The following is a 20,069-nucleotide window of genomic DNA, read 5'->3' on the forward strand; positions in this document are numbered from 1 at the left end:
CATGCCTTATTTTCGGTCTGCATTGGATTATTGTCTACATTGAGTTCAAATTTTACATGGAGCAATTTGAGGGAAGGTGGAGATTTAATACAAGAAAGATTAGATTGTTTTACTAGTATCATCAATTGGCTTGAACAATATCCTCGTTGTTAAATCAAAAATATTCCTGTCTAGTTGTTTGCTTTTGAATACTATGAATATGGGTTGTTTTGTGTCTAAACCTACTTGCTTATTTAAATTTGAGGTTATGTGGGTAGACACGAGGGGATGTGAGACAACCATTGAGAAAACATGGGATTTATATAAAATAGCTCCTTTAGTTGAGACACTAAAGCATTGTGGGTCTGAGTTAAGAGTTTGGAGTCATTGTCATTTTGGTAATATACGGAGAGACTTGGATACTAAGCAGAGGAAACTTGCTTTTCTTCAAGCCTCTCCCATACCTTCCCACCAAGCCATATGTAAGGTGAAGAGGGATATTAATTATTTGCTAGAAAAGGAGGAGTTAATGTGGAGACAGAGGTCTAAAGTACACGGGCTGGGAGCAGGAGATCAGAATACGAAATTTTTTCACTTTAAAGCCTCTCAGCGTCGTCGACGGAACATGATTAACAGTCTTAAAGATGAAGCTGGCAGATTATATGAAGGCTGTCATTTGTTTCCTCTGGTCACTCATTATTTTGCTGAGTTATTTAAGTCCACCAATCCCATTGATGTTGATGTTGTGTTGAGTTCTGTGCAGCAGCATGTTTCGAATTCTATGAATGCTGATCTAACTAGACCTTTCACTGATATTGAGATTAGAAGTGCATTATTCAAATGCAAGCTCAAAAAGCTTCGGGTCCGGATGGGATGCCGCCATTATTTTTTTAGAAATATTATCATGTGGTGGGTGGAAAAGTAATGGGTACGCTGTTGCAAGTTTTAAACACTGGTATTATGCCTACTGATTTGAATTTAACCCATATTGTATTGATTCCAAAGAAACAATAGCCTGTGTTTATTAAGAATTATAGACCCATTAGCTTATGTAATGTGGTTTATAAGATCATTGCTAAGGTTTTAGCCAACCTTTTAAAACTTGTGCTCCCCTTTGTTATTTCACCATCTCAATGTACTTTTATCCCGAGTCGTCTTATCACAGACAACGTTTTGGTGGTTTATGAGACTGTGGATGCAATTCGGAGAAGGAAAAAGGGCAAACAGGTTGTCTGTCGATTAAATTAGACATGAGCAAGACTTATGACAGGGTAGAATGGGTGTTCTTAGAGAATATCCTGTCTAAGATGCAATTTGCTCATACTTTTATTCGACTACTTATGATGTGTATCTCTACAGCTTCTTATAATGTTCTTATTAATGGAACTCCTTCGGATTTAATTATTCCGACTCGTGGTTTACGACAATGCTGCCCACTTTCTCCATACTTATTTGTTATATGTGCTGAGGCTTTGTCATCAATGTTGCAGCAGGCTAAATCAAGTCATTTGATGAGAGGGGTTCGTGTTTGCAATAGAGCTCCATGGATTAGTCATTTTTTTTTGCTGATGACAACATTGTTTTTTGTCGAGCTTCAATGGCAGAAAATGTGCAGTTGCAAAATATTTTGAATCTTTATGGGGCTGCATCAGGGAAATTATTAAATAAGGAGAAAACTGAGTTACTTTTTAGTCGAAATGTGGATGGGGCAGTAAGGATTGCTATTCAAGAACTTTGGGGAGTTGATTCTATCCAAACTCATGATAGATATCTTGGACTTCCCTCACTTGTGGGCAAGTCAAAACTAAACACTTTTCAGGATGTTAAAGAAGTGGTTCAAGCCATCCCCACATATGCAATGAGTTGTTTCAAAATTTCAAATGGCTTATGTAATGATTTGGAGGGAATGATTGGTCGTTTTTTTATGGGGATAAAGATAGCGTAAGAGGAGGATTCATTAGATGAGCTGGAAACGCCTGTGTTGTTCCAAATTTCCTGGTGGGATGGGTTTTTGAGACTTGGAAGCTCTTAACTTGGCCCTTTTAACAAAACAAGGATGGCGTTTGCAAACTCATAATAGTTCTCTGTTTTATCTGGTTTTCAAGGCAAAATACTTTCCACATTGTGATTTTTTATCATCCTCTATTGGCTCTAATCCTTCTTATGTGTGGCGTAGTATCTTTGAGTCTCGACCTGTTATTCAGGCTGGCCATCTGTGGCGCATTGCAAGTGGTGAACAAGTGAAGATTTGGAGGGATAATTGGTTGTCGAGCTATCCTAACATGAGGATCATCACCATTTGTAATGGCTTTAATGCTGATGCATGTTTTAGCAATTTAATAGACTCGTCTTTGCCGGGAAGATGGAAAATTGATTTGATACGTCAGATATTTCTTCCTTTTGAAGCTTTGGAGATTCTTAAAATTTTATTATTTCCTCATTGGCCTGTTGATAAAATGGTGTGGGGATGCATGCGAAATGGCCAGTTTAGTGTGAGGTCAGCCTACCATCTAGTGCTTTAGTTGAGAAGTACTGCTGTTGCTGAAAGTAGTTCTCTTGTAGGCTTGAATACTGCTTTTTGGAAGAATATTTGGCATCTGAATCTTCCAAATAAAGTTAAGAATTTTTTGTGGAAAGCATGTACTAATGGTTTACCCATAAAAAATCAGTTGCATCTTCGTCGAATCTTAGATTCTGCTATGTGTGAGTTATGCCATGTATCTACTGAGGATGTCTATCATACACTTTGTAAATGTCCTAGTAGTTCAAGTGTGTGGGGGAAATATTTTGAAAAACATCTTCATCTTTTGAATTTTCATTCTCGGATTGACAGTTTGGTTGAGGCAATTTTGGATCTTCATGATCTTGGTGCTATTTCCCGCTTTGCTGTTGTTTCTTGGGGAATTTGGAAGTTTAGGAATTTAAAGATTTTTCAGAAATCAGAAGACACAGTCTGTGATGTTGTGAAGGGTTGTTTTTCCTATGTTGACTTTTTTTGTTGGCTCGGTAATGCATGAAAGTGGTGCAGCCTCAAACTTTATTATGTTGGCAACCTCCACCAAGTGGGCAATTAAAGTTAAACTTTGATGGAGCCATTTTTAATCAGGAACTAAAGTCTGGAGTAGGTGTTATTTTGAAGGATGACAAGGGAAGTATGATTATGGCCATGTCTAGAATGGAGGAAGGTATACTGTTGGTAGAATATATTAAGGCTATTGCAGCTTTAAGGGCTTTACAGTTTATGTCTCACTTGGGAATTCCCCACTTGATCTTAGAAGGAGATTCACTTATTGTAATTGAAGCTATTCAATCAACATCTATTGAAGAGTTTAGTTACAACCCTATTATTAGGGAGATTCAGCTGATGTTATCTCATTTCCAATCTTTTGTTGTTTTACATGTTGGACGGCAGGGCAATGGGATAGCACATAAATTGGCCAGGCATGCAAGGGTGGTGGAGAATACTCTTCAATGATGGTATCATCCTCCAGATTTTATTCAAGCCAGTTTGGAAGTTGAAGCTGAAACTAGCCTACGGGCTTAATGTATTTGTTAAGTTTGTTTGTTTTATGTTCTGTATTACACTTTGTTTCTTCATAATGGATGAAGTTTCTTGTTTCTCAAAAAAAAAAAAAAAAAAGGGCAAGGCATGCCAAGGCTAGGAGGGTGGTATTGGGATGCATGCATGGCTCGGGTGATGGATCCTTAGTCGCCCAAGACAAGGTTAACTAGAGGAGAATCAAGTTGTAAGCCAATTCCTTGAATTTAGGGGAGGAGGCAAAACCCTTGATTTTAGGGGATTGGGCGGTTGCTAGAGAGTTGGCCGAATATCTCCTTCAAATTAGAGAGATTATCTATTTGTTAATTTGTTTGAATTTGTTTCCTTTATTTTAGGCATTTGATAAGATTGTTTCTTTAAACTTTGGAGTTTGATTTATGTTTGAGATTAAGGTTGCTAGGGGAGTAATTGGGGCAAGAATGGTTGAAACCCTAGTGAAACCCTACTATTAATTTCAGTTTTTGGCTTGTCATTCAGGATGACGCTATTTTAAATGAATGAGAATTTTCTCTTCCAATCTTTCGAGAATTGAGTGCTAGCCCGAGTTAGTCTTGATTTTCACCATCATACCAATCGGATCTTGGTGTTGCCTTGAGGTAATCCTAGATTCAATCACCCAACACACCACTAACACTTGAGTGAGAGTGGGGCTTCCATCACCACGATACAATCCATTAGGCTCTCAGAAGAGGATTAAATCCCTTCTAGTTATTTCAGGAAGTCTCATCACACGTAGTATGATGAGACATGTAATAAGTTCCTTCGGTGCTAGCTATTATATTCTTAGAGTGGACTAGGCCTTGGACTAACTAGGTTATCAAGTTATGCTACGGCCCAAGTCCATGATATGACCCAGCAGGCCCCCGAAAGAGGATTAAACCCCTTCCAGTTACCCCATGAAATCTCATCACATGCAACATGATGGGACTTATAATCATGGCATTGCTTCATTGTTTGGGTTTTTTGTCATTTCATGTCCCAATGTTAGGATGCCACTTTGCCTTCGCACCCTTTCGTATATCCCACTTAACTATTACGGCTATTTATCATTTTCAGGCATCCCTTTTTTCCCACTCTTTCTCTTTGGTACTCTCCTTTCCTTTTTCGAGCACTCTGCTTCCCTGCATTATCTCTCAATCTCCCTTGCAAATCCATGGCTTCCTCTAAAGTTAATCATTTATCCTTTTCTCGTGGAGCCAGGTCTTCAAAACCCCACAACCCTCCTCCCCGCTCGGAAGAGGCGGCTGTTAACCCTACTGCTAGAGGGGGGTCTGCTCCACGCTTGATTTTGTAAGGTCATCAATGGTCCTCCACTATCTCCCGTCACAAATTGGACTTCGCCAGCGATAGCTTCAACATCCTAGACTTAGTGGTTTTGGGTTTGCCTGACAAGTGTCGTGGAACCGTCAACATGAGAGGTATGGCAATTTTCGTTGCCTTGCACTTGGCTATGTTCGTGATGGGGCTTCATTTGCCCTTTGTACGACCCGTTCTGATGTGTTAGACGTCTTGGGTCTTGCTCCAGCTCAACTTGTGCCCAATGCCTGGCATATTTTGAAGGCCTGCTGCATTCTCTAGCGGCGCGCGTTGGAGCCCATGGGTGATAACTACCCTGACCTCACAAGAAGTAAATTTCTTTCTCTGCATAGTTTCAGACACTTGGAATGGAATCTTTATAGCTTTAGGGCTCACAACAAATTGGTCCAATTGAAGTACAACTATTCTCATGCCAAGGATTGGCAAATGAAATTTTTCTTCGTATTTGGAGATGGTTGGGAGTTTCCTACTGATGAGGCCGCAAATCATGAGTTCCCCATTAGGGCTTCATGGTCCCTAGTTTCCGATGAGCGTGGTTTTGAGATCATTCTTTCTGCTCGAGAGGAGGCTCGCATCTAGTTTGTACAATCTTGGGTAGACCAAAACAACAATTCTACCTGGTTAGATACCATTTTAACCCCTTTAAATATCGATAGATTTTTTTTATGGTGGCTAGCAGGGCATATGTTCTTGATCATGAATTCTTGGGTGTCCTATTGCCAATTGGCAGCTTAAAAAGGGGGCCACCACCAACAACAGGTGGTAAGAAAAAGAAGAGAGCTCGTTAGGGAGTAAAGCCTTCGGATGAATCTAGTTCCACCAGAGGTGGGCCCTCTCCACCACCTTTGGCGAGTGGCAGAAAGGACTCAGGTTGTCCTCAAGTACTCATGACCAACTCCTTTGATGAGCTCATGGCCCAAGTTAAGGCTAATATGGAGTTGATGATACAGGTTAAGTCTGCCTTGTAGCCGAATGTCCCTTCTGAGGTAGCTCCACAGACTTCCCCTCACCTAGTGGCCCCAAAAGATGACCTTAACTTGGATGAGGGCGATGTCATCGCGATCTTGAACCCAGACTGTATACCTCTTCATACTTAGCCCCCAAGCATATGTTTTCCTCCCAGAGGAAGTTATGCCACCCTCGGCATATCCCCCGGTAATCGTTCGTATCTCTCTCATGGGTGGATGTCTTTGATCTGTGGCTTGCCTAGGACGTCGATCTCGCAATTCTTGTGATATTCTTCCTCTTTTTAGTGATCCCCTCCTTCTTGGGCTCTCGCTTTATTGGGGCTTGCACTCCTGTTTCCTATCGCCCAAAAGTCATGGTGGAGTAGCATTCTGAGCAACAATGGTCAGTTAAGGCAAGTACCATATCTTAGGCATTGACTAAGTCTTCTACTCTATCTATGAATTATCATAGAGTGGAAGTGGTTTTCCTAGCCAACTCAGCCATAAAGGGGCTTCTTAGCCAAATACCCTTGAGTAAAGCAGCCAACATGATTTTTTCATCTTGGTCGTCGGCTGTCATTCTTTCCCTGTTGAACCGAGCCAAACATGCCTTCAAGCTCTCTTCTTCTCTTTGTTTCACAGTCAATAGGTATGATGTTGGCCTCCTACACCTCCGACTGGCCATAAATTGGGTTAAGAACTGTCTACTTAGTTCTTCAAAACTGTCGATGGAACCTAGTTGCAATGCTCCGAACCGTCCTCTAGCCATTCCCTTCACATTTAAAGGGAAGACCTTACATGCGATTTTACCAAGAAACCTATGAAGCGTCATGTGAGCTTTAAAAGTCTCTAAGGGCTTGTTTGTTTTCAGATATGAGATGAGATGAAATTTTTTTAGATATATGTGAATAATATTGAGATATGTTGAGTATAAATGAGATAAGATAAAATAAGATAAAGTGTGTGTTTGTTTATAGAGATGAGATGAAATTAGTTTGACTTTTTTTAAAAATATGTATACTGGTGGGACCCACAAATAATTATATTAATTTTTTATAGTAAAATATTGTCAAAATGGTTGAAGCTAGTGCATGAACAGTAACACCAAATGAAAAAGTGTTTTCCTAGCATTGTTGTATAGTGTAATAACTATACAAAACAGTAACAACCAAGGATGAAGGGTGAGACGGCAGACCAGCTTTTTTCCTAATCGTACAAAAACAACAATCAAGTCAAGGTCAAACCTGCTTTTTTTCTTTTTCGTATAGTACAGTTTATAAACAATAATATATTAATAAGAAATGAGAAAAGATGAGATAAAAAAATAAGTGTTTGTTTTTAGAGATAGTCTAACCATACAAAACTTAGAAAAGTTTTCAGAGTTTTTAGTTTCATCCCTAAAAGCAAACGAGGCCTAAATGTTCCCCTGGGTCTTTCGATCCATCGTACATGTCTATTGTAGGTACTTTGAATTTCGGCAGCAAGGGTACTGCCATAATTCCCGTGTTATACGGCATATTGGTGCTAGTCAGCAACTGATCGACCAAGGATGATGTCCCTATTCTCGTATTTGTCCATCAAACTGCACAAGTCGAGGTGCATATCTTTCGTCTCTTCATTTTCCTAGGGAGATTTGCCTGCTCCCGCGCAATGAGCTTCCATCTCGATCCTATCTACTTGGCTTGGTGTTGTATCCTCCTCTGATGGTCCGTTCTTTGATTTGAAGGTATCGTTCTCCTTCTGCAATGATTATACTTCGGTAGTGAGTTTCCTCACTACTTCCTCCATCTCTGCTATCCTCCATTCCATATTTCTCGATGACACCTCCTGGTCTCTAGTTGCTTGAGACTGTGTGGTGGTGGGCATGTGAGTAGCACGCTCGTTATAGGACAAAGAAATCTCACAGATGGTGCTAACTGTTTTGGGCACGACTCACAGCTTCGCACACACGATCACCTGCAACCAAAGGGAATGAGGCTTAAAGGTTCGAGGGAACGTCTTTGATGCCTAAATCAGTAAAGATAACGGAGATCTCTCTAGCAATTCATTCACATACTCATACCTAGATGATATAAATAGAGCTCGTGGTGATTCCTGTTGTTCCGCGATAACTATCTCACTCATTATTTGAAATTCAAGCTTTAGGGATATTGGAACTTAGCTTATCTTGAATAAACTGATAGCCATTTTCCCAAAGTTCCCAGGCGATTGTTCCTTCAGTTATCTTGAATAGGCCTTGGATTAGTTAGGTTATCAGATTATGCTACGACCCAAGCCCATGATACGACTCAGTAGGCCCTCGAAAGAGGATTAAACCCATTCCAGTTACCCTGTGAAGTCTCATCACGCGCATCATGATGAGACTTGTAATAAATTCCTTCAGTGCTAGCTATTATATTCTTGGATTGGACTAGGCCTTGGACTAACTAGGTTATCTGGTTGTGCTATGGTCCAAGCCCATGATACGACCCAACAAGCCCGAGAAGAGGATTAAACTTCTTTCATTCTCTTACCAAATGTGTTGTGCATGAATGATGAGTATAATAATTCAATTATTTTTATTTGCTATAGCTGAAAAATCGTTGACGAAGTAATAAATTGAGGTTTATCAGGACCAATGTTGTGAGCACTTCCCTAAATTTCAATTTTGGTTTTGAAAGAGATAAACAAAAATACCAATTGAAAGAATAAGTTCAATTGAAAGTTTTTTTATTCAGCACTATTGATTCAAATGTTGTACATGCGGGATGGGAATAGAGAAAGAGGAAAAAATCTTGGCGTATATGAAAGAGTGCTCTTCGTTCGATAGTAAATTTCATTTAGAGAGAAGCACCTAATTAAATTATAAATGTTAAATTTATAAAAGGATTTTACGAAATAAAATTTATAAACTATTTATGACAAAAAAAAAAATATAATTGAACGTACTGTATGAAATTTCTTTTATAAGCCAAGTTAATATGTTAATATACTACGTTAATAACTTAATATTAGCTTTTATCACCGCACGCTAACAACGTAGGGTTAGACAACTGTCCTACCACTTGATCTGTTCACCACGCAGAAACCCGGATGAAAGATTTTGCATGTCAACCTAAATTGATGGGCACAGTAATAAGTTTTTTTTTTTCTCCAAAGAAATGGGCATGGCCTGGGTGAGTTAAATATGTACTTTTATTAATAGTTATCATTCATCAAGAGCAAGTAGCAGTACTATCAATAACAGTAAATTATTACAATTGTTCTCATTCAATATTTGTTAAGCGTATATTGTTATATAATGAGTTAGGTGTAACTTTGAAAGTTAGTTGAGAATAGATGAGTTAAGATAAAAATTAAAAGTTGAATAAAATATTGTTAGAATATTATTTTTAATATTATTATTATTTAAGGATTTGAAAAAGTTAAATTGTTTATTATATTTTGTGTGGATGTTTAGAAAAATTGTAATGACAATATAAGATGAGATAAAACACTTCTTATATTCAAACGAGACCTAAATCTTTGATCAAAGAGTGGAATACAATATAAACGGGAAAGCTAATATCAAAGTGTGAAATAATTTATTATTGTATTCTCGAACCCACATCATTCACATCATTTAAATTGTCAAATTTGATTTATAAGATTCAAATTTAAAATTTATCTTTCTAATCAAATTATATAATGTAAACACTTTACCTTACTATGCCGAGCCTAGTGAAGATGTCATCCCATAAAGTTTTTACTACTTCGCAATGGAGAAGCAGGTGGTCGGCTGATTCGCTATTGTGTTTACACATGAAGCACCAATATGTTAAGTAGGAGCCGTGCTTTTTCAGCTTATCAATGGTCAATAATTTCCCATGGGATGCCAACAAGCCAAAGAAAGCTACTTTGAAGGGAGCATTTTTCCTCCAAATGATTTTCCAAGGGAAGGCATTGGAGGTGTTAAACGTCAATACCTTGTAATAAAAGCGGACATAGAATTTCTTGTTCCCTGTATGTGTCCATAGTAGCTTGTCCTCTCTTCCTAGTTGCACTTACGGTGTATATTATACATTGTAAAAGTTAGCAATGTCATTCACCTCCCAATCCTATGCAACTCTAGAAAAAACCATGGAGTAGTGCAAAGAATCCGCAGTGATGCTCATATTATCAGCCACGTAAGCTTCTTTGTCTAACGCAATCCTACAAAGAGAGGGGAAAGTGTTTTTCAAGGCTGCATCACCACACTAAATATCATGCCAAAATCTTATTTGTGTACCCTTTCTCACCTCAAAACTCGACTTGTGGAGTATGTCCTCCCATCCATTCCGAATGAATTTCCAAACCCCCACTTTGTAGGCCCTTCTTATTGCATTAGAGCACCAATTCCCCCAAATACTTCCTTATTTAGTATCGATGATACTTTTCCAAAAAGTGTCTCCTTCCAGATGATACCTCCATAGCCATTTACCAAGAAGAGCCTTGTTAAAGGTTCTCAATTTCCTAACCTCCAAACCACCATAAGACAAAGGAGTGCAGACTTTATTCTATTTAATTAAATGAATTTTTTTCTCGTCTTCTAATCCTCCCCATAGGAAATCACAATAAAGGTTCTCTAGTCTATTTGCCAATATTGCAGGCAGGGGGAACAAGGATAAGAAGTACCATGGAAGATTGGATAAAGTGCTCTTGAGAAGTGTGATTCTACCGCCTTTAGACAAGTAAATTCTCTTCCAAACCTCCAGTTTGCGTTCGATTTTCTCAACAATCCCATCCCACATTGCCTTGGATTTATGAGAAGCTCCCAAAAGAAGTCCCAAGTATTTCACAGGCAAGGATGATACCTTGCAACCCAAAATGGCCGCCACTTTGTTTAGATTATTAACCAAACCAACTGGGACAATTTCAGATCTAGTTAAATTCACTTTAAGACTTGAGACAGCTTCAAAACACAAAAGAAGAGCTCTCATAGAGCAAATTTGATCAGGATCTGGGTCACAGAATATCAACGTATCATCGGCAAAAAGGAGATGAGTGACTGATATGCTACGTGAGGAATCCCCCACCGAGAAACCCGAAATGAAGCCCCAGTCCACCATCCCCTCCATCATTCTACTCAACACATCCATGACAATAATGAATAACAAAGGGGATAAGAGGTTTCATTGTCTCAAACCCCGAGAACTATTGAAAAAGCCTTCAAGAGTGACGTTGAGCACTCATTTGCAATAAGAACAGAGTCAAGAATTTGTCGTCCTTTAACGAAAGCATTTTGTGACTTCGAGATGATCTTTCCAATAACTTCACTTAGACGCTTAGCAAGAATTTTTGAGGTAATCTTACCCCACATACCAAGCTTATGGACGAAAATCTTGCACCTTCACCAACCTTGCCTTTTTAGGGACTAGGGCGATGAAAGTGGCGTTAAGACTCTTCTCAAATTTCATAAAAGAGTGAAATTCGAGAAAAACATTCATGAGATCCTCTTTGACAATGTCCCAACAAGCTTGAAAGAATGACTTTGTGAAACCATCTGGACTCAGTGCTTTGTCTTTATCCATCCCTTTAAGCACGCTAAGCACCTCATCCTCTTCAAAGGACCTCTCCAACCAAGACACACTTGATTGGTCAATCGCCTTGAAAACGAGTCAGTCTACCTTGTTCCTCCATTGGTATTGCTCCTTAAGCATGTTGTCAAAAGAGTGTACAATATGATTCTTGATAGCATCTCTATCTGTCAAAATTCTCCCTTCCGAATGAAGAACCTCAATGGCATTGTTTCTACGATGAGAGTTAGCAACTCTATGGAAAAACTTTGTGCTCCTGTTCTTTTCCGTCAACCAAAGGGCCCAAGATTTTTGTCTTCAATATATCTCCTCCATAAGAGTATTTTTTCCAACTCAACTGCTATGATAATTTTCCTGGCCTTATCTTCCTATGAGAGAGGCCCATCCACTTCTTTATCATCAAGATGCTGCAACTCTTGGAATAAAGGAGGCCGATGGTCATTAATGTTCCCAAAGACTTCCTAATTCCATTTTCTAAGATTGTTTTTCAAAGTTTTGAGTTTCCTGGCCATAACAAAGCTAGGGGTGCTTGTGAGTTGATAAGAGGCCCACCACAATCGAACTTTCTCGAAAACCCATCAACTTTTAACCACATAGTCTCGAATTTAAAGTATCTTCGTCCCCCCTGAAGACCCTCGCAATCTAATAAGAGGGGAAAATGGTCAGAGGAAATCCTAGAGAGCCTTTTTTGGCAGAGATTGGGGAAATGGACCTCCCAGGAATGAGAGATAATAAACATATCCAGCCTAGACCAGGCCCTCCCGTTAGACCAAGTGTAATCTCCCCCTGCTAATGGAAAATCTACCAAGTCCAACTCAAAAATAAGAGCTGAGAAGTTAGCCATGGCAGTATCGAAGCTAGTGTCCCCCGATCTTTCACTCGGGAACCAAGTAACGTTGAAGTTGCCTCCAATACACCACGGGATGTCCCACCCACTACACATACCAGTGATCTTGTCCCAAATGAGTTGTCTTTTGCTGTCAACATTTGGCCCGTAGACTCCTAAGAACCCCCAACTGAAACCATCTTCAACATTCAAGAAAGAAAGAGCAAGCTATCAAATAATTACCGATGAAATCCTCTATTAAATTAACAACTCTCTTATCCCACAACACTAGAATACCCCCAGAAGCACCCTTGGAGACAAGTGCGGTCCATCCCACGTAAGGGCAATTCCACAAGCTTATTATTAATTGCCTGTCAATAAACTTCAGCTTGGTCTCCTGCAAACAAATCACATCTGCCTTCAATTCCCATAATAAATTCTTCACTCTAAGACGCTTGCTCAGGTCATTCAGCCCCCGAACATTCCATGAAAGAATCTTGGGCTTCATGGGATGCCAAGGTTCACCCTCTCGTTGAATCTCCCCCTGCTCGCACTTATGTCCCTTGCACCATAGTTCATGTTGCAAGCAAGCCTCCTAAGCTCCCTGTCTTTTTTAGCGGTAGATTTAGCAAGAAGTGGCTGCCCTGCATACATGGTAGTAAGAAGAGCTTTAAGCTGGTCCTCATAACCTTCACATGAAATCCCAATGCAATGACGAAGATTCTCTACCTTATGTAGAACCCAATCAGGAGGTAACGAGTATATAGGACTAGGTATGTCTCATGTACCCCCTAGATCCATGTCAACTTTGGACTCCTTGCAAACTAACTGTAAATCGGTCCCAAGTGAAGAATCACCATCCTAGAGAATCCCATCTGCCACAATGCACATAACCCTTGAAGAGTTCTCTAGGTCACTGAAAGATGGATAAGGACCTTGGTCCCTAAAAGGAGCCTCTGAAGAAAGACCATCCCCTTCTGCCAATGTGCACAGAACCTTTGAAGGGTTCTCTTGGTCACTGAAAGATAGATGAGATCATTGGTCCCTACAAGGAGCCTCTAATGAAGGACTAGACCGAGGCAGCCCAGTGGAGGTTGACGCCTCCGCACATAAAAGCACTTGCCTCCAGTAATGGGGATGGCACTGGCGAGCCCCCAGGGTCCTGTGGACAGTTAAAGCCACCTTCCTTGCATTGTAATGATGGGGGCGAAACTAAGGCCTGATGCACTTTAGCTTTCCAGATTGGATGAATGAGTTGAGTGTTTGCAGGCCCCTTCTGCTTTAGGCCTATATCGGAAACATTAGGCCTATATCAGATGTTTCCAACCCCTTCAGAATTTTTCCCATGTCCATAACCAAGTTGAGACCGTCATCCACTTTCTTCATTAGCATTGAGACTTCCTTTAATACCCCAGACAATTGACCTTTGATAGCTCACAAAATACCTTCCACCTCCCCCAATTTTGAACGATCAACAGAGGACGCCCCACTTCCCATAGGGCAAGGGGAATTGCCTTGCCCATTGGACTTGCCCCATACCAGAACTTTTTTATGAGACTTTTTTGTTGCTAACCCATGTGCAGACGATCCCACGAGACCAGCCACCTTCTTGAGGTGGTTAGAGAAACTTTCCCAGGTGCATCCCTTTTCACCTTCAGGGACAATCAGAGAGCCCTCCTGCTACCATTCCTGAATTCCTCCAAACTCAGAAAAAAAAACCTCTGTTATTGCTATGTCGTTGGAGAAAGAGAGAGAGAGAGAGACTCGTGCGAGAGTAACATGCAACCCCTTCACCCACTACCGTCACCCTTTGCCGACGTGTGGCTCCTCACCGCTAGCACATGTAAGATCAACGGACCCCAGTGCCCTTACTGAGGGTTGTTCGGCATTGGTCAGACCACCGGCACCTGAGATAAACCTATGAGAGTGAACCTACACCGTGAGTGTAATACCGGGATTCACACCCACCGTCGGCGTGTGACTCCTCACCGCCAACACAGAGAAGATAGACGGACCTTATCGACCTCGCCGAGGGCCGTCCAGCGTTGGTCATCCCATTGGTGACTGAGTTTCTTTGCAGATCAATTTCTAGATATGTGTTCAGTCAACACTCTGGCACCTGTTTCTCCAGTGACCATCACATACACTTCAACAAACAAGGCTGACAACCTCTTCCTGAGTCTTCTCAATTTCTCCGGCGACCAATTCTTGGGCAATTTTCTCTTTTTTTTAGGGTCAGTTTTCTCAATTTTTCCAGAGTTCTTTTAGGGGCCTTTTGCAGAGGACACACATTGGATTGCCTTTTGCAGTGGGCTCAGATGGACGAGGATGGGAATTTCTGGGTGGAGTCTAAAACCTTCATCTTCTCGAAGGTAGCTAGTAACAATTTTCGAATCACTAAGAAGAACAGAAAAATGTCTTCATTTCTCTTCATTAACGGGTCATCAGTTTCATGGGTGGCAAGGATGGTGGATGAAGCTCTTGTTTCTCGTAGGAGTGAGGGGTATTTTAGAAAATTGAGGGTGGGTAGTCTTTTAAGAAGGAAAGACAGCACAATCCATAAAATTTAACCGACAAACAAAAGTTAAATAGAATTGTTTATTGCACAGTTAAACCGAATACGAAAAGCTGGTTTTCTAACAAAAACCATAGACATGTTACAAAAAAAAAAAAGGGCTTGTCACTTTTTTACTACATTCAACAATCACATTTATCTGGCTGCCTTGAAGGCAACATACTGTCAATATGGCATTATGCTAGAAGGCGTTTTATGGTCTAGGTATGCTCAAGCCCAACTTGACCCATTTGTGCTCTCAAAGGCTGCTACATTAAGCTCATTGAGTATGGTAGCTTCTTAGACGAGTTTCCCAGAAGTACCATTAAACACATTGTGTATGGTAACAGGATTGAGCTCATCATATTGAATGAGATGCACACTCAAGCTTCCTAGAAATACCATTAATATTAAAGTAGATAGAAAATTATTGAAATTTTCTTATTTTCAAGAATTTCTTAGAATAGCAAAGCCATTTCGCGATAGCATTGAGCAAAATGATTTTTCCTCTTATTCACTTGAATAATTTCTCTATATGATCTCAGTGGTTCCGAGTTTATGAAAATATTATCGTCTCCTTTTTAGCAAGGCAAACTCTAAAGAAAATCTCAAAAAATAAAGTCCTGCTTTCAATTAGTGACTATCATTAGATCGAAGATGGCGTCTTCTCCAAAAACCAGTTTTCTCATTTATATACATATTGAACTTTGCCTACAGGATTCCATTTGATAATTTGTGTCACTATAAGAATCAATCTCCATACTATATTTCGGTAATCTTCATGATATATTGAAGAATCAATGATCTCCTAGAAAACACCTGAGGTGACAGGGCATTCTGTAATCAGCCATCCTGCTCCAAAAGCTTGAAAGACATCATAACAGTCTTTAGTCTTATTACTTATAATAATAATAATAATAAAACAGTTTTTAGTCTTATTAAAAAGTCTAGCCCTATCAAATAAAGGAGTGTGAATAAAAGCTTTAATAAATGTTGCATAATGGTACAACCAAGAGCAGCCAAAGATTTCATCAATTGTTTCAAAAGTTTAAACTAATGTGTAAATGGTAAATTTAATAATTTAGTTCATACTTACTATAATACTCTCCCTCACATGTGCACCAAGACTCCCCTCAATGAGTGCATTCAATTTCAACACCCGGAACATTTTCAAACCTTTGGAACCATTGTGCTGAACCACGTAAAATTAGCAATTATCCCAAAAGTTTAATAGCCATGGGTAAAAGGATAATAAACCCTAGGGTTTCGCTCAAGTGGTAAGAGTCTTGGTCTTGGTGGTATAATCCCTCCAAGTCTAACGTTCCCCTTGAGTGCAAACAATTTTTAGAGGCCATCAGACCGAGAGAATTTTTCCTTGAACTACTTGAGGTGCACTTGCGAAAAATTTCTTACCAAGGATCTGTGCACCCTTGGGATTTTTGTCAGGACTTAGTTCCAGACACCGGTGCCAATAGAAAAAAAAAATAATAAATAAACTAATAACCATTTAATCAAATACTTTCAACCACCAAACGGGTAAAAAATAAACTTACTTACATCATACCCAACTACAATAGAGTACCACTATAGAAATTAATACTCTGGTGACAAAGTAGTCTTCAATTTGTTAATTTACCTGCCAAAGCACTAGGCTTGAGTTTTGTGCCCAAATAACAGCAACCATGTGGAGATCCCACCGCTTTTTTTCATCGAGTACTTTGGCCTCTATCTCGAATATCAACACTTACATTCATGACAATACCCTAGCAACCCAAACGAATTCTTAAATTTTAAGTAAATCTGTCCATAGAGCATAGAAAAATACATTCAATTGAGGATTGCAATAAGTAGCTGAGGCATCCGAGAAACACTGTAGTAAACGAAGAACATCCAGAAAAGCAGTAACACAAAATTCCATGTGAATGCCCAAAAGCGTGGTACAAGCGTGTTATCATCTAAAGTAAAAAAATAGACGGAAAGGGGTCTTTCCCAAGAGAAGGTTTGCTGAGTTATTTCCTAATTTAGCACTTAGATGGAATGTAATGCTTTCATGCTAGAACAATAACAATGAAGTTAGTTGATGAAACAAAAGTGGTTTTCAAAAGAACCAAACATATGCGATGAGATTGCAGTAAGCAGGAGTAAAAAATACAACAAAAGCATATAATAGGATTGAAAGTACAGGGTGGAGGGAGTACATAAAATTTGTGTTTTAGAGGTATTCGAACTCGTCTTCCTTGAGATGGGCAAAGAACTTGACAGGGCCGCGGCCTTGGATTTCGGTAAGGAACTCGACCTTGTAAGGCAGATTCGCGGATATTCTCCTACCCTTCCAAAGTCCAACATACTGCTTGAGCTCACCTTCCATACCAGTCAAATCCACCTCCGGCAGCCTGGGAACATGGTGCACCTTCAATGGCACCTTAACCCTAACCCTGGCACCGATCTTAGCCTCCTCAGATGATGCTCTTATCACCGTTGTGGAATCTGATTCGAGAGAGATCTCACAAGAAATCGTCCTTTTTCTTCTTCGGATGTTGAGGTGTTGGGGAGCAGTAATGCCGGGTGAAACTGCAGCCGAAACTGCTAAGGAAGTAACATTCATAGAAGAACACCAAGGAGTAGAAGATTTCATATTCGTCGTCGTCGCCGGTTTCGTGGAGTGATTGCCTGTTCTACCAGTAGTGTGTACGGTAGAAGGAAGAGAGGATAGTGATCGAGAAGAGATGGGTGCTGCAGGTGGAGAGAGTAAAGACACGGCTGTAATTGGTGTTGGTCCCGTCATTTCTCTCTGGCCTTCGCGCAAAATTAGAATAATTATCAAAATGAATTTAGGGATTATGTATGGATGGAAAATTCAACCTGCGACTCTATCCATCTATGCGATAATAGTTCTCATCTATGAGCAACCCGAGCTCAGGAAAACCCATTTCTATCTGGGAGGACACGTGGCTGTGTGCCCATCACGTTTCTTGACGGTCTTTCTTCCCCTGTTTCATATTACAGGTTTATGTTTTTTTTTTTTTTGCATTTTTAATTTAATTTAATAATTTTATCAGCAGCCAAATTTCTGTCAGCATTGTTGTGAAGTACCCAATGGATGAAATTATCAGATCTAGAAAATTAAATGATACAATGAAAAATCGAATGAACAAAGAGATAAACTTGTCACTTCCCCAATTATTTTGGCACTTACAACAAAATTAACGATAATTGACTCATCATAACTCTGGATGTTCTATAGAAAAAAATATATTAAACGCTTGAGCTTTGCCTTCTATTGAAAAGAAAGTTAGTTTCATTATGTAACGAGATAATTTGTAAATACTAATAAAAATATTCGCATTAAGATATTTATGAAATTTTAGAAAAGATAGGAAAAAGTTGAATAAAATAAAATATTGTTGAAAAATTATTTTTTAATATTATTTTTGTTTTAAAATTTAAAAAAATTTAATTATTTTTTATGTTTTATTTGAAAGTTTAAAAAATTTGTAATAGTTAAATAATGATTAGATAAAAAAATTAAAAATTAAAAATTAAAAAGTATTTGATATTTATGATACTTAGGTAAAATCGACTATAAATTAGTATGCACTCTCTACACACCTTATGTGGCATCTCTTTTTTTTTTTTTTTTTTTTTTTATTTAACCCAAAACTTTAAATGTGATGCAGCTGCAGCCAACAGTATGTTAATGTAAATATTTTCTCTATTTAGATATTGCTCAATAGCTATTTGATGATTAATTTCATATAATAATTTATTTCAATTTGACGCTCATCCCCTACCTTTTTACAATCATGGCAGCCAATTGACGAACTGCAGTCTTGAAAGCCAAGTTTAAGGATAAAGCTTAAATGATATCAACCAATGAAATGGCTTTTTTATTTAGTTTCAACTGTACAAAGGTGGAGACTCTACCATTAGGGCAAGCTTTTGTATCAAAATTGCCCATACAAATCTTAAATATTTGCTTGAGTAAAAGATTATATACTATGCATCAAAAGTGAATTCGCAAGTTGTTAGATTTTAATTTATCATATATTAATATTAGTTGTTTGCTAAACAAACCAAGTGTGACCTTAAGGCTCCGTTTGGATACAGAAATAGTTTCATCATCCAAACGGGACTTAAATGTTTAGAGATTGACTATTTGGGACATCCCATCTCAACTGAAAATGTTAGGGCATATCCAAACAAACTTAAATCTACGAGAGGGTGGCCATTCCAACTTAAATTATATGGTTTCAAGACTTAGAAGAATTTAGATCTTTAATAGATTAGGGGGCACTCGTAAGCCTTTATTGATCTTGTTCTTCTGATGACTATATGGAGGTCCTAACTAGAATTAGACCAACCGATACTATTGAGGAGTATAGGGTTAAGTTTGAAGCCTTGTCAAACAGGCTGCTTATGACTTTGCTGAAATCCATGAACATGCCCATAATATTAGAACAGCCTCTAAGAACGCGAGTAATTGCCCTATTGGGCAGGATTGCTCAAAAATTTCTTTCAAAAACCTAAATGTCTTAAGAAACTAAGAATGAAATGATAGTTTCTGAAGAGGCTCCTCCAATATCATTACATGCCATCACGATATCCTGGACTGGGACCTGGAGTCCTAAAACCATGAGTCGGGAGGAATTAGAGATTATTAGGCACTGCTTTTAATTGATACGGGTATCGCACATAACTTTATTGACCCTACAGTTGTTACAAGAACTCTGACCGCAAGTTAAAACAGAAGAGAAGATTAGCGTGAAAGTTACTAATGGAGAACAAGTCACCAGTGAAAGTGATCCCTATCTCAAGTCTTGCCATGTTACCTCATTTCTAAAGCCAGGCGGATACTAACAATATTGAATATTCTCCAATTAGGTTGGAACAAATTTGATGGGGACCCGATTGCTAATGTAGATAAGTCATTCAATCACCGCTCCCAATTGTCACATAAATATGGATATGTTATAGTTTAGTCAGTCCTCCGAATCAGAAGACATGATTTATAGCAACATATATTTTGCTGCACACATGGTTCAAACACAAGTGCCACACTCGAGCACACGGTACAGGACTACTCGATCATAGAAGACTATGCTTCAATCCTGCAGTAGTGGAATTGATGGCAAGGTGTATATGGGTGTTGCCTATGTGTGTAGAACTGACAAGAGAATCAGAGATAAGACATCGTGAAAAAATAAATAAAGTTTGAGATTGATACAAATCAATAACCAAAATGCTTTATGATCTCCACAGCAATTTGAAGAGAATCATGAAAAAAAAAAATACCTACAGGGATCCGCAATACGTTGAGCTGCTCTCACAATGCAATACACAGGGCAAAGATATA

The 20,069-nt window shown here is 39.1% G+C and overlaps 2 protein-coding genes across 2 annotated transcripts; both read right to left on the reverse strand.

The window, feature by feature from the left end:
* Window positions 1–10,316: 10,316 nt before the first annotated feature.
* On the reverse strand, window positions 10,317–10,898 carry LOC121244742. The gene has a single exon (XM_041142945.1). The coding sequence runs from the start codon at window positions 10,896–10,898 to the stop codon at window positions 10,317–10,319; it is 582 nt and encodes a 193-aa protein (XP_040998879.1).
* Window positions 10,899–16,811: 5,913 nt separating this feature from the next.
* On the reverse strand, window positions 16,812–17,608 carry LOC121244679 (ferredoxin-thioredoxin reductase, variable chain, chloroplastic). The gene has a single exon (XM_041142853.1). It carries the CDS (start codon window positions 17,499–17,501, stop codon window positions 16,929–16,931), a length of 573 nt encoding a protein of 190 aa, XP_040998787.1. The 5' UTR covers window positions 17,502–17,608; the 3' UTR covers window positions 16,812–16,928.
* Window positions 17,609–20,069: the final 2,461 nt, after the last annotated feature.

The sequence above is a fragment of the Juglans microcarpa x Juglans regia genome, chromosome 8S, assembly GCF_004785595.1.
Source record: "Juglans microcarpa x Juglans regia isolate MS1-56 chromosome 8S, Jm3101_v1.0, whole genome shotgun sequence".
In the NCBI taxonomy this organism is placed as follows: domain Eukaryota; kingdom Viridiplantae; phylum Streptophyta; class Magnoliopsida; order Fagales; family Juglandaceae; genus Juglans; species Juglans microcarpa x Juglans regia.